This window comes from Spea bombifrons, chromosome 12 (genome assembly GCF_027358695.1).
Source record: "Spea bombifrons isolate aSpeBom1 chromosome 12, aSpeBom1.2.pri, whole genome shotgun sequence".
Classification (NCBI taxonomy): Eukaryota; Metazoa; Chordata; class Amphibia; order Anura; family Pelobatidae; genus Spea; species Spea bombifrons.
Window position 1 is genome coordinate 31,478,935 of NC_071098.1, and position 14,916 is coordinate 31,493,850.

Here is a 14,916-nt window from a genome sequence, read left to right on the forward strand (position 1 = left end):
CCCGACACATACTGGATGTCAACCATGTACATGACAACCTTCTCAGAAGAATAAATCCACCAGAGATCGATTCCATCATTCTTCAAAAAGGAATTATTTCACAAAAATACCACACAAGCACAAACGAGTCAGATGAACCAGAGATCTTTTATTTTGGAAGTTAGATACATTGTATCACCCAATGTAAAGTGGACTGGGACATTTTGTTACAGGTTTAATGCAGTCTTTGCTTTTTATACAGCAAGGAATAGGATCGTTGGAAAGAACGTACCCCGCGTTGCAGACACAGCGAGGCAGACAGTAACTTAAAAGCACTGGTTTTTTAGATAAAGTGGCGCAGGTTGGCCGGAAACTTCTGGTACACGGGTCAAAGTGCATGTTTGGAGGACATGAAACGTTGCATTGGGAGACGGGCACGCAGACGTTGGAGGTCGCGGAGGAAAACACATAGCCATCGATACAGTCGCAGCCGAGCCAACATGGCTTTATGCAAGCTTCCGTGGTGCTGTTGAGGTTGTCACAATTACTGTAGCAGATCCGGAGACAGCCGTAGATGGTATTAGGAGGACAGATGACTTTCAGACAAAGAGGAGAAGTCATTTTATATAAGAAGATACAATAGACAGGAAAATAGAGATCGCAAAGAGAAATCGGCCATTGGGGGGGCGAGACGTTGGTCAATTTTCTCTCCTCCCTTACTGTTTGATCATTACATAATCCGCTCAAACCCTACATTTCGATCACTTTAGATTAAATTTCCTTTATTTTCACAGGAAACCTATAATCTGCAACAAACACCCCAACCTTCTAAGTACTAAATTCCATTTTATATATAATTAATATAAATCCCATTTATTTATAACCTATTTTTTTTTCTTCATTCTAAATGTTTATTTCATTCTGTTGGTTCCATCGTCAAGGAAGTCAGTTCATCGTAAAGCATTTAAGTGATAGAAATGATTACATTACTCCAGTTTTTGGTAATTAAAAAAAAAAAATATTTATATATTTAAATCTCCAAAGCAGCCAATAGAGGGAAGCAAAACACTACGTATACATTCCAAATCTTCACATTGAAGGACCTTACCCTTTAAATTAACCCATGCGCTGCACTTAAGTACACAGAATTTTGAAACAGCAGCAAACTATTTTTTATTTTATTAAAAAAAATAAATAAAAAAAAAATTCTTACCTGCTGGAGCAGCCAGTGTTTGATCTACGAGAAATAGATCTGAAAACCGAACAGATTTATTAAGAAAAGAGATTATAAATCTGTAAAAGTAATTTATATTATATTAATGAAAGGTGCCAACCAAGAATGAATTATATAGCCCTAAAAAAATATAGGGGAACCATTAATTAATTAATTTTATCTTCCTGCTCTCTCTCGCTCAAGAAATAATTTATTTTGTTTAAATTCTTTTTTATAGTAAGTTTAACGAAGTCCTAATTTAGTCTCTAATATAAATGTAGTATAAAATGTATTATTTTTATAATTATGATTAATTAAACATGGGTATCAAATTTTTTAAATAAAAATCTTAAATTTAGTTTAGTATTTCATTTGTGAATTAAAGTTTACAGCTGATTCTAAAGCTTTTATCATTTGTGTAACCTGTTTTTTTTTCAAGGACTCTAATTAAGAAATATTTTATGTGCATAGAAATTCTTAATTAAATTTGATTGACGTATTTCTTCCTGTTCGTTGCCCTAATTTATTCAGTAAATTATTTTAACATTTCAGTTTACGTAATCATTTCTGATTCAAATATTTAACTTGGACCAAACTGACTTACCCAAGACAACCATCTGCAGCAATACCAAAACTGTAAGCAGGCCCATTTCTGATTTCTACCTAAAAAAAACCAAACAAACAAAAAACTTAAATTAAGAAATTAAAAAATGTGAATGTTATTACATTTTTGGTACTATTTTATTTTAATTCTGGTGCAGATTTCTTAATACGGAGAAACTGTGATTAGGACGCAGCCAGAGCCTTGCCACTCGTTTGTTGATTTTGTGAATCATTCAGTTTGTTTCCAAGATTAAGAATTTTCCTGTTCCGGGTGGAAACTTGCCAGTTCAGCTCTTGGTTCTTTACAGCTCTCATGATTGCCCAACAACATAAATTCAGCCATAGATATATTAAAAAGTGCGCTAAAGTAATTGGAATATATTTTCTATTCAGCTTTGTCAAGGAGTTTTATTTTAGATAATTTTTATTTCAATAAAATAATAATAATAATAATAATAATAATAAAAAATATAATAATAATACTGAATTAAATATAAATACATTATAAACAATATCATAGCTTTGGTTCCTGACTTAGTGTTGGAGGGTAGAGTTACTCCAGACATCTAGATTCCTGACTACAAGGGCCATTAACTGGTGGGGAAAAAGCAGCCTGTAACTTACAAAATGCAGGCTGCTTTCTCACCATTTGAATTTCATTATGAATGTGAATGGAGTTATTTCTAAACCAAAAACTTGACAATTAAAACTAAGCATAGGTGGGTCCACTTTCCATAAACCACAAAGAAAAACTTATATTTTTTATAAATTAAAATCACATTTAACCCTTTGAGAACTCATCCCTTCTGTGGTAATTAAGGTGGAACCACAAGCAATTGGTAAAGCAATTTTAAAATCTAAACTTAAATTTAGATCCATAGATATTTTGTGGGCCGTATTACATTTAAAAATACAAGCTGAGAAATCAAACCAATCTAAAATTGTAACTTTTGTGGTTAAATGTTCCAGCTTTACCTGTTTCAGGATTTCTCATGTGTTCAAACCTTCTCTGTCGCCTGGGCTTTTATACATCTCAATATGTGATGATAATCAGTCGCATTTTTGTTGACCAATCACCATGTTTTGCGCTCCGGGTGATGTCGGGGAACTTTGTTTGAACCTCAGGTACAATAGATGAAGCCTTGGCATCGCTCTCCTCCTTTCTTCGCAGAGTAATTATTTTATTAGTGTCCTCTTTTCTTTGGTGGCTTTGTTTCTGCTCAGTCAGCCATTGTGAATCGATTCTTTCTGATGGTTTATAGTTTATTTACCCTGGAAAACCCAACTCATTGTTTGTCCAAAAGACGCACCGTGATGATGTGTAGTTAACCGTTTCATCAACGTCTGTTCATGACTTCTTCATGTCACCCATGATATATCTAGGGTCAGAGGAAAGGACATGTCTATAGCATTTACAATTTAGATATTCCTTTGGGTTTTGGGTTATTCGTTCAATGTTGTTTTTTTTAATTAACCCTTTTGGAGAGAAGGAAGAGGATGCATAACCCTTTGGAGAGTGTGGCCCCAGAAGAAGAAAATTAGATACCCGGTGCTCCATTGTGGCTTTACCGGCACCATCACCAACTTCATTGATATGGTTACATCACAACATTTTGGGTTATTAAATGAAATCCCATCTCTTGTTCTTCTTGAAACTGATAATAAAGCCTCTTTGTGTATAAATATTTTTGGATTGTTTTCTTTTAGTGACCGTGGAATTTCCACATTAACGACTATCTTATCATAATTTTGTTTACCTCTCAGATAATGCTTTTGGGTGTTTTCACATTCGATCCTGTTGAGGGAATAATTTTGGATGGTAATCGGCCAATTTTAAGTTCTATTTCAGAACATACAGGCTTTGATTTCAGATTTCTCAGTAGGACGGAGGGAAAGGGGCCATCAGGAATAACATTGAAGGAGAGCTTAGACAGGCTTCTAAGGGCATACCGGTGTCACGGAGGTGGAGAATGACAAGGAAAAGCGAAGATGCGTCCTGGGATCAGCCTCAGCTAGAGAAACCCAATAGAACCCAATAGAAGTTGGCTCTGTGCCAATCCTCTTGAATAACGCAAACAAGGCATTGAAGCAGCCAATCATTGGCAGAAAAATCACTTCCATTGAAATCAGTTATAAATGTATGTAAGTTTTCCATAAAATGTATTAACTCTAAAATGTATTCTGTAATCATTTTTGTACATTCAATCCTTTATTCTGAAAATATAAAATATTGTTTGATTTACGTGGTGGAATAACATTTGCCTTGAGGTCATGAATTAAAATCTGGAATAACGCTGTTAAAACAAAAATGTGAACTTTGCTGCAGATTTTATGTAACCCCCCACCTCTTTACTTGGGCCACACGGCATCACAATTTATTTTTAAAAAGTGAATATTAATGTATTTATAATTTTATTAATTTATTTAAATTGTTTAATTTAAACAGATTTTTATTATTTTTTTTATATTATTATTTTTCATTATTATGTTTTTTTTGGCTCTTTACGTGCCCATTGCTAAACATGGGTCTTCTCATCCTAATTATTTTAAGGAACCCAAAGTTCGTAGAGCATTCCATGGTTGGAACGTTTGGTCTGCAGACCAGAACCTGACCATTTCCTAATGCATTAACCAGAACCACCTTCTGCCAAGTTGCCCCAACACATATTGGATGTCAACCATGTACATGACAACCTTCTCAGAAGAATAAAATCCACCAGAGATAGATTCCATCATTCTTCAAAAAGGAATTATTTCACATAAACATCACACAAGCACAAACGAGTCAGATGAACCAGAGATCTTTTATTTTGGAAGTTAGATACATTGTATCACCCAATGTACAGTGGACTGGGACATTTTGTGACAGGTTTAATGCATTCTTTGTGTTTTATACAGCAAGGAATAGGATCGTTGGAAAGAATATACCCCGCGTTGCAGACACAGCGAGGCAGACAGGGCTTTAAAGGCACTGGTTTTTTAGATACGGTGGCGCAGGTTGGTCGGTAACTTTTGGTACACAGGTCAAAGTGCATGTTTGGAGGACATGAAACGTTGCATTGGGAGACGGGCACGCAGACTTTGGAGGACGCGGATGAGAACACATAGCCATCGATACAGCGGCAGCCGAACAAACATGGCATTATGCAAGCTTCCGTGGTGCTGTTGAGGTTGTCACAATTACTGTAGCAGATCTGCAGGCAGCCGTAGGAGGTATTAGGAGGACAGGTGACTGTCAGACAAAGAGGACAAGTCATTTTATTTAAGAAGATACAATAGACAGGAAAATAGAGATCGCAAAGAGAAATCTGCCGTTGGGGGGGGCGAGACGTTGATCAATTTCCTCTACTCCCATACTGTTTGATCATTACATGATCCGCTCAAACCCTACATTCCTACATTCCGATAATTTTAGATTAAATGTTCTTAATGTCCTTAATTTTCACAGAGAGCCTATTATCTGCAACAAACATTCCAACCTTCTAAGTTCTAAATTCCATTTTTTTATATACTTTATATAAATCACCTTTTTTTTTCGTTCTTAATGTTTATTTTATTCTGTTGGTTCCATCGTCAATGAAGTCAGTTCATTGTAAGGTATTTAACCCCTTAAGGACAATGGGCAGTCCCTAAACCCATTGAAAACAATGCATTTTGAGCCAACACATGTACGAGCTTTGTCATTAAGGGGTTAAGTAATATAAATTATTGCATTACTCCAGTCTTTGGTAATTTAAAATAAATAAATGAATAAAAGCTCCAAAGTAGCCAATAGAGGGAAGCAAAACACTACGTATACATTCCAAATCTTCACATTTAAGGACGTTGCCCTTTACATTAACCCATGCGCTGCATCTAAGTACAAGGAATTTTGAAACAGCAGCAAACTATTTTTTATTTTTAAAAAAAATTCTTACCTGTTGGAGCAACAACCAGTGTTCTGTCTACAAGAAATAGATATATTGAGATTATAAATCTGTAAAAGTAGTTTATATAATATTAATGATATTATCAATCTGTAAAAGTAATTTATATTATGTTAATGAAAGGTGCCAACCAAGAATTAATTATATATTCCTGAAAAAATATAGGGGAACCATTAATTAATTAATCATCTTCATTGACAATTTCGGTTTTCTATATTCTTGCGTTCTCTCGTGCTCAAGAAATCATTTATTTTATTTAAATTACTTTTTTATAGTAAGTTTAACTAAGTCCTTATTTAGTCTTTAATAGGAGCGCTTAAATGTTGTTAAGTATTTCATTTGTGAATTAAAAATTATTTGATGCTTCTAAAGCTTTTATCCTTTGTTTAAAGTGTTTTTTATTCCTCATATTTTCTGTGCATAGAAATTGTTGATTAAGTTTGATTGACGTGTTTTTTCCTGTTCGTTGCCCTTTGACAAAGACAAAATATTCAGGAAATTATTTCAACATTTCGGTTTAGGTTATAATTTCTGATTCAAATATTTAACTTGGACCAAACTGACTTACCCAAGACAACCATCTGCAGCAATACCAAAACTGTAAGCAGGCCCATTTCTGATTTCTACCTAAAAAAAAAACTAAAATTAAGAAATGTTATTACATTTTTGGCTCTTGGTTATTTACAGCTCTCATGATTGCCCAACAACATAAATTCAGCCATAGATATATTAAAAAGTGTGCTAAAGTAATTGGAATATATTTTCTATTCAGCTTTGTCAAGGAGTTTTATTTTAGATAATTTTTATTTCAATAAAATAATAATAAAAATAATAATAATAATAATAATAATAATAATAAATAAAAAATAATAATAATAATACTGAATTATATATAAATACATTATAAACAAAATCATAGATTTGGTTTCTGACTCAGTGTTGGAGGGTAGAATTACTCCAGACATCTAGATTCCTGACTACAAGGGCCATTAACTGGTGGGGAAAAAGCAGCCGGTAACTTCTAAAATGCAGGCTACTTTCTCACCATTTGAATTTCATTATGAATATGAATAAAGTTATTTCTAAACCAAAAACTTAACAATTAAAACTAAGCATAGGTGGGTCCACTTTCCACAAACCACAAAGAAAAATTTATATTTTTTATAAATTAAAATCACATTTAACCCTTTGAGAACTCATCCCTTCTGTGGTAATTAAGGTGGAACCACAAGCAATTGGTAAAGCCATTTTAAAATCTAAACTTAAATTTAGATCCATAGATATTTTGTGGGCCGTATTACATTTAAAAATACAAGCTGAGAAATCAAACCAATCTAAAATTTTAACTTTTGTGGTTAAATGTTCCAGCTTTACCTGTTTCAGGATTTCTCATGTGTTCAAACTTTCTCTGTTTCGTCTGGGCTTTTATACATTTTTGTTGACCAATCACCATGTTTTGTGCTCCGGGTGATGTCGGGGAACTTTGTTTGAAGCCGCTAGATGCAACCTCAGGTACAATAGATGAAGCCTTGGCATCGCTCTCCTCCTTTCTTCGCAGAGTAATTATTTTATTAGTGTCCTCTTTTCTTTGGTGGCTTTGTTTCTGCTCAGTCAGCCATTGTGAATCGATTCTTTCTGATGGTTTATAGTTTATTTACCTGGAAAACCCAACTCATTGTTTTCCCAAAATATACACCGTGATGATGTGTAGTTAACCGTTTCATCAACGTCTGTTCATGACTTCTTCATGTCACCCATGATATATCTAGGGTCAGAGGAAAGGACATGTCTATAGCATTTACAATTTAGATATTCCTTTGGGTTTTGGGTTATTAGTTCAGTGTTCTTTTTTTATCAATCCTTTTGGAGAGAAGGGAGAGGATGCATAACCCTTCGGAGAGTGTAGCCCCAGGAGAAGAAAATTAGATACCCGGTGCTCCTTTTAATAAATTAATTGAAGAGATCTTTTAACCTTAACAAAACATTATGGGTCTAGTTTATGTTGGTATGACGTATGTCTTGTTGTGTGGCTTGTGTTTAGGCCCAGACTGAGCACCTGGCACGCAGGACAAATGCCTAGTGGGCCGATGGCCATTGGCGGCACATAGCCATCTGCTGGATATGTTCACAGGCAGCAACACTTTGTTCAGCTGCACCTACGCCAACAAGCAGCCGAAAGGTCCTGGGATCAGCATCAGGTGGACAAACCCAATAAACCCTTGACATGTATTAAAGCCTGAAATACACAGAAACCCAGAACCTGCTAGCAGATCAGCCCCATCCGGCCCCTGTCTAGTCTCCCGTTTCTCCTGCTGTAAAGACTCAAACCTTAATCAGTCGTTGGTCTCGTCTTAGATTCAGGGGCCGTATGTCTATCCCATGCATGTTTAATACCCTCACTGTATTACCCTCTACCACCTCTGCTGGGAGACCGGTCTTTCTTATCTATTCCTCTCAGTAAAGAGTATTGTGAGACGCTCACGCATTTCGCTCAGTAAAATCTCTTTATTCATTAGATGAATTTTCATTTGGTTTCATCACTTTGGACATTCACTGACTTTTACACAGCGGTTTTCAAACGTATTCACTAAAACGTATCCCGGGTCGCAGACGCAGCCGGGATTGCAGCTGTCTGCTTTGATTTGTTTCTCCTTTAATGTATCACAAGTGACTTCTTTAAATTTAGGGCAAGGATCAAAACGCATGTTTTCGGGGCAGTTGACGACGCACTTTGAGGCCGGGACGCACTGATTATCCTGCTCGTAAGTATCCTGGGGGCACACGCATCCGAACCGACAGATCTTAGGACAGATTAGGCTTCCAGACGCCAGACTCTGGCATGTTCCATCGCACCTTTCACACCCTACAAACATAGGTGGGGTGCAGTGGATATCTGGTTTTCCTGATAAGATTTAAAAAAATGAAGTGGGTTAGAAACATACTTACAGAAAACAATAAATTAACCAAATGTCACTTTTTTTCTTAACCATGGAGTAATCCGGACACAATTGGTTAAAATTGGCATAAAAAAAGTGTTTCTGCCTTAAAAGTCTTGAGACGGCGATGCAAAAAAACCCACCAAATAGAACGTTCCACGTTTTGAAGAACCTAGAACCTTAGAACTCTGCCGATCTATAAAATATTGCTACAAATTATTATTCTATGGAAGAATATGAATTAAAGTACTAAGTGAGTAACCCTGATATAACCCTTTAATATGCACAAAAATAAAGAACTTAGTTCCTGCCCTGCAGCTGTCCTCCTCCTCCTCCTTGGTCAGACGATTCTGGCCACTGATTGGCTGCTTCAAGCAGCCAATCATTGGCAAAACAATCATTCCTATTGAAATCAGTGGGTCTGGAGGGGGGTCAATGGCATTTAGAGGGGGTAGTGGGGGTAGAATCCTCAATACATTTGTTGGGGGGGCATTGTGAAAATTTAAAGGGACCACGCAGCTGTCTTATGGATGAAAGGGCATTTAATTGGATTTTGGGGGACAGCTGGAAATATTTTGTTGTATGAACATGTAGATACCTTAATGTAATACAAAAAAATATATATAAAATTATTTTATTATTATTTTATTATTAAAATAATAAAAAATGATATTCTATCAATTTCTAGAAAAGGTTATAAATTAATTTCTATAAATAATGTACCCATAAACTATGTATCAGATCTAAAATAGATTCTGTAGCCCATTTTTGTATATTCCATTCTTTATTCTGAAGATAAACAAAATATTTTGAAGAGTTTCTTTCACTGACCTGGTGGAAGAACATCGGCCTCCAGGTTATGGAATAGCACTGTTAACATAAAAACAAAAAAAAAAGAAAATATGAAGTTTACTACATTCTGCGATAATTTTTATGAATTCTAGCTGTTATATTTTGAGTAAAATCGGCATTCTTCTTTGGCATCCGTGAAATTGCTTACCAAGCATTACTGTCACAACCAAGGACTTCATCTTGATATTTCCGTGGAAGTTGACAAATTAAGTAGAAACTGCAAAAAATAATAATAATAATAATTATAATAAAAACATTGTATTCAACGATACCGTTAGCCCAGGATAAAAGCTTGGTTTTCGTTTACATCGTGGGGTGTCAAATATAGACGATATTTATGGCTGATTTTTACATGAGAAAATTAAACAAGGAAATTAAATGGTTAATATTAATAACAAATATTTTAAGCTGCAAATCTTGCACTTCTAGATTCATTAAAATTCTGTATATTTTTTCTCCTATTCAATAGTAAATCCGGCCGCGTTATATCGTTGTATAAACAGATCAGATCTCACCTTAATCTCGTCTCTGATTCCAAATAGAAAAGTTCTGGCTGCTCGAGGTCTAGAATTTTATTTTATATTCAGTGGCTGCGTCATCCCTGAATCACAAACCCAACCTGCTTATTGTGTGTTACGCAATAATCTAATGATTTTCCTTAAATAGGTTCCTCTGACATCACCAGCCCAAAATAAACCCCAGCTGATGCCAACACTAAATTATATACGACGCTTCTAAATTACCCGACTCTGCCCCATCTCCCCCTCACAGAGGTGAACGTCAGACATTATTTGAATATATTTTATCATCAGTCTTCACCTCTTTTATATAGATTATTAACAATGTGTTTATCTGTCATATTAAATTGGGAATTTATTTAAATAAAGAGGATAATAATCAGATAATGTATGGGTGTCAAAATCTGGTTCCCCATCACTCCTGAACATGGGATTGGTCGCTGACTAAAATGGCATGATGTTTTTTAACTAAATCCCATCTAGGTCATCAGGCAGCCTGTGGCCTTATGGTGCCAGGGCCACCTTGTGATCCTTATCATTCACTCGCATGTCCTTAGCCCACATATAATCCTGTTTAGAGACTTAGTTTGGACGGTAATAGGCCAATTATGAGTTCTTCATACAGGCTTTGATTTAGATTTCTCAGTACGATGGAGGGAAAGGGTCTGTCCGGAACAACAGTGAAGAAGAGCCTAGGCTGGCTTCTAAGGGCATACTGGTGTCACCAAGGAGGGGAATGATGAGGAAACGTGGGAATGGAGTGAAAGAGCTGGCGCGCAGTAGCAGAAGAAACGTCCTTGGATCAGCTCCAGTTGGACGCACCCAATAAAGGAGCCGGTGCCAATAACACAAAAAAGCTCTTTGCCGATTGGTCACCACTTCCACATGGGATTGCACAGAAAAAGCTGGCTTTCCTCAGTTGGTTGCCCTCCCCATACAATTACACTCAGAAGGTTTCTATTTCTCTGATTGGTTGCCTTCTCCCTAGAAGAGGGGGAGAGATCCACTCATGAGCCACTTTATCCCCACCCTGAGGGGTTTCAATAACCTGCTTCTCCTGATTGGCTGCTTTATGGAAATATCTCTGTTCATTGGTTTGTTTGACCAAATAGACTTTTTTATCCTCAACTGTAATTTGTTTTTTTTTAACATATATATTACCTACTCCTTTAAATGTAATAAATGTATTTGATATATTAAGGAATACAACTAATTAAAGAATGTATGTCAAATTAATTAAAAGTTTCATGTACAATATCTAAGCGCGATAAAGTCTATTTTTAGCTTTCATTAGAATACATTGTATCTTTCCCTCAAACCTTAATCAGTCGTTGGTCTCGTCTTAGATTCAGGAGCCGGATGTCTATCCCATGCATGTTTAATCCCCTCACTGTATTACCCTCTACCACCTCTGCTGAGAGACCGCTCCTTCTTATCTATTCCTCTTAGTAAGTAAAGAATATTGTAAGACGCCCACGCATTTTGCTCAGTAAAATCTCTTTATTCATTCCATGAATTTTCACTTAGTTTCATCACTTTGGACATTCACTGACTTTTACACAACGGTTTTCAAACGCCTTCGCTAAAACGTATCCCGGGTTGCAGACGCAGCCGGGGCGGCAGCTGTCTTCTTTGATTTGTTTCTCCTTTAATGTATCACAAGTGACTTCTTTAAATTTAGGGCAAGGATCAAAACGCATGTTTTCGGGGCAGTTGACGACGCACTTTGAGGCCGGGACGCACTGATTATCCTGCTCGTAAGTATCCTTCGGGCACACGCATCCGTACCGACAGATATGAAGACACACAGCGTTTCGAGACGCCAGACTCTGGCATGTTCCATCGCACCTTATACAACCTAGAAACTTAGGTGGGGTGCAGCGGATATCTGGTTTTCCTGATGAGAGTTAAAAAAAACAAAGTGGGTTAGAAACATACTTACAGAAAACAATAAATTAACCAAATATTGCAGTAATCCGGACACAAATGGTTTCATAAAAAAGTGTTTCTGCCTGAAAAGTCTTGAGATGGCTACGCAAAAAAACCCTACTAATTTACGTACAAGTTTATGCATTAAATAAATCAAAAATCAAAATAGAACGTTCCACGTTTTGAAGAACCTAGAACCTTAGAACTCTGCCGATCTATAAAATATTGATACAAAGCAATATTAATTATTATTCTATAGAAGAAGACGTATTAAAGAACTAAGTGAGTAACCCCGACCCTCTGCGAGGACTTTAATATGCATAAAAATAAAGAACTAATCCTCCTTGGTCAGACGATTCTTGCCACTGAAGGGGTTAATGTAATACAAACAACAACAAAAAAAAACATTTACTTAATACATATTCTATCATTTTCTAGAAAAGGTTATAAATTAATTTCTTTGAATAATGTACCCATAAACTATGTATTAGATCTAAAATAGATTCTGTAGCCATTTTTTATATTCCATTCTTTATTCTGAAGATAAAATATATATTGAAGAGTTTATTTCACTTACCTGGTGGAGGAATAACGGCCTCCAGGTTATGGAATAGCACTGTTAAAAAAAAACAAAACAAAAAAAAAAAAAAGAAAATGTGAATTTTGCAGCAGAGTCTACAATCGGCTATAATTTTTATTAAGTAGGCATTCTAGGTGTAAAATTCTTCTTTGGCATTCATGCTTACCAAACATTACTGTCACAAGCAAGGACTTCATCTTAATATTTCCGTGGGACCAATTGATCAATTAAGTAAAAACTGCAAAAAAGAAATAAAATAATAATTATAATGAAAAACATTGTACGTTTGTTGAGAAAATTAAGCAAGGACATTAAATGGTTAATATTAATAATAAATACTTTAAGCTACAAATCTTCCACTTCTATATTCATTAAAATTCTGTATATTTCTTCTCCTATTCAATAGTAAATCCGTCCGCGTCGTATCGTTGTATAAACAGATCAGATCTCACCTTAATCTCGTCTCTGATTCCAAAGTTCTGGCTGCTCGAGGTCTAGAATTTTATTTTATATTCAGCGGCGGCTGCGTCATCCCTGAATCCCAAACCCAACCTGCTAATTGTGTGTTACGCAATAATCACATTATTTTCCTTAAATAGATTCCTTTGACATCACCAGCCCAAAATAAACCCCAGCCGATGCCAACACTAAATTATATACGACGCTTCTAAATTACCCGACTCTGCCCCGTCTACCCCTCACAGAGGTGAACATTATATATTTGAATATTTATTTTAAATCTTCCTTGTCTTCTTGTGTTATAGATTATTAACAATCTTCTTACATTGGTAATTTATGTAAATAATGAGGATAATAATCAGATAATTTATGGGTGTGAAAATGTGGTTCCCCAAAACTTCTCAAAACAAGGGATTGGTCGCTGACTAAGACGTACGGCATGACGAGCTCCATGTGCCAAAACATTCTGTGATACTAGAACATTTGGTATCGGATTAAAAGGGACACTGCGGCCGCCATATACACTTTAATGTCCCTTTTACAAACGCATGGAGGGATTTTGCAGCCCCCCCCCTGTACATTTACCTTCGTCTAAGGAAGGGAGCTGCCTGTAGCATTTACAATATTTTTCTGGGGTTTGTCCTTCATCTCTTGAAAGAAGAGGCTATATAACCTTTTGGAGAGTTTGGCCCCAAAAGAAGAAGAAGATTAGGGACCCGGTGTTCATTGATATGGTTAAAGTGTGTTTATAAATTGAATTCCATCTCTTGTCCTTCCTGAAACTGATAATTAAGCCCCTTGTGTATAAATACACTATATGGACAAAAGTATTCGGACGCACCTCTTAATTATTGAATTCAGTTTAGATCAGACCCATTGCCACGGGTGTCTAAAATCACACACCCAGCCCCGCAGTCTGCATTTCTAAATTTCCGAGCCCTGACTTCTGACCTCAACCCCATCGAACACCTTTGGGATGAACTGGAACGGAGATTGTGAGCCGGGTCGTCTCGTCCAACATCAGTGTCTCACCTCGCAAACACTCTACTGGATGAACGGGCATCTTAATCCCTTAATGACAAAGGCCGTACATGTACGGGCTCAAAATGCATTGTTTTCAATGGGTTTTGGGACCGCCCATTGTGTTAATGCTATACAATGTGCTTTGGAGTTTTTCCCCTTCTGGGGGCAACTGTCTCATGTCTGTAAAGTAATTAAAGAGACTATTTATTTTAAGAACATTATGGGTGTAGTTTACCTCTATAGGTATGCCTTGTTGTGCCTCGTGTCGCTTGTGTTTAGGCCCCAACTGGCCGTCTGGCACACAGGACAAATGCACAATGGGCCACCAGCCGTTAGCGGCATGCTGCCATCGGCTGGATATGTGAGTATAAAAATGTAATGCGCAGCAACACTTCGTTCAGCTGCACCTACGCCAACAGGCAGCCAAAAGGTCCTGGGATCAGCCTCAGGTGGACAAACCCAATAAACCCTTGACATATGTTAAAGTCTGCAATACACAGGAACCCAGAACCTGCCGGCAGATCGGCCCCATCCGGCCCCCATCTAGTCACCCATTTCTCCTGCTGGAAAGACTCAAACCTTAACCAGTCGTTGGTCTCGTCTTACATTCAGGAGCCGTATGTCTATCCCATGCATGTTTAATACCCTCACTGTATTACCCTCTACCACCTCTGCTGGGAGACCGGTCCTTTTTATCTATTCCTCTCAGTAAGTAAAGAGTATTGTAAGATGCTCACGCATTTTGCTCAGTAAAATCTCTTTATTCATTCGATGAATTTTCATTTAGTTTCATCACTTTGGACATTCACTGACTTTTACACAGCGGTTTTCAAACTCCTTCACTAAAACGTATCCCGGGTCGCAGACGCAGCCGGGATTGCAGCTGTCTTCTTTGATT

General features: G+C 36.6%; 1 protein-coding gene across 1 annotated transcript; it reads right to left on the reverse strand.

Annotated features, from left to right (window-relative positions):
- Positions 1-11,506: 11,506 nt before the first annotated feature.
- Positions 11,507-14,058, reverse strand: LOC128469751 (alpha-tectorin-like). The gene is made up of 3 exons (XM_053451549.1): positions 14,028-14,058; positions 12,534-12,572; positions 11,507-11,924 (listed from the first exon to the last, which is right to left on the reverse strand). Exons 1-3 carry the CDS (start codon positions 14,056-14,058, stop codon positions 11,560-11,562), a joined length of 435 nt encoding a protein of 144 aa, XP_053307524.1. The 3' UTR covers positions 11,507-11,559.
- Positions 14,059-14,916: the final 858 nt, after the last annotated feature.

What these genes read in the sequence shown, in the direction of transcription:
- LOC128469751 (XM_053451549.1), bottom strand. Translation starts at nt 14,058, where the DNA reads ATGCCCGTTCATCCAGTAGAGTGTTTGCGAG. An exon ending in TCCAGTAGAGTGTTTGCGAG is followed by an intron (nt 12,573 to 14,027) that starts GTGAGACACTGA and finishes TTTTTTTAACAG; the next exon opens with TGCTATTCCATAACCTGGAG. An exon ending in GGCCGTTATTCCTCCACCAG is followed by an intron (nt 11,925 to 12,533) that starts GTAAGTGAAATA and finishes AACTCTCATCAG; the next exon opens with GAAAACCAGATATCCGCTGC.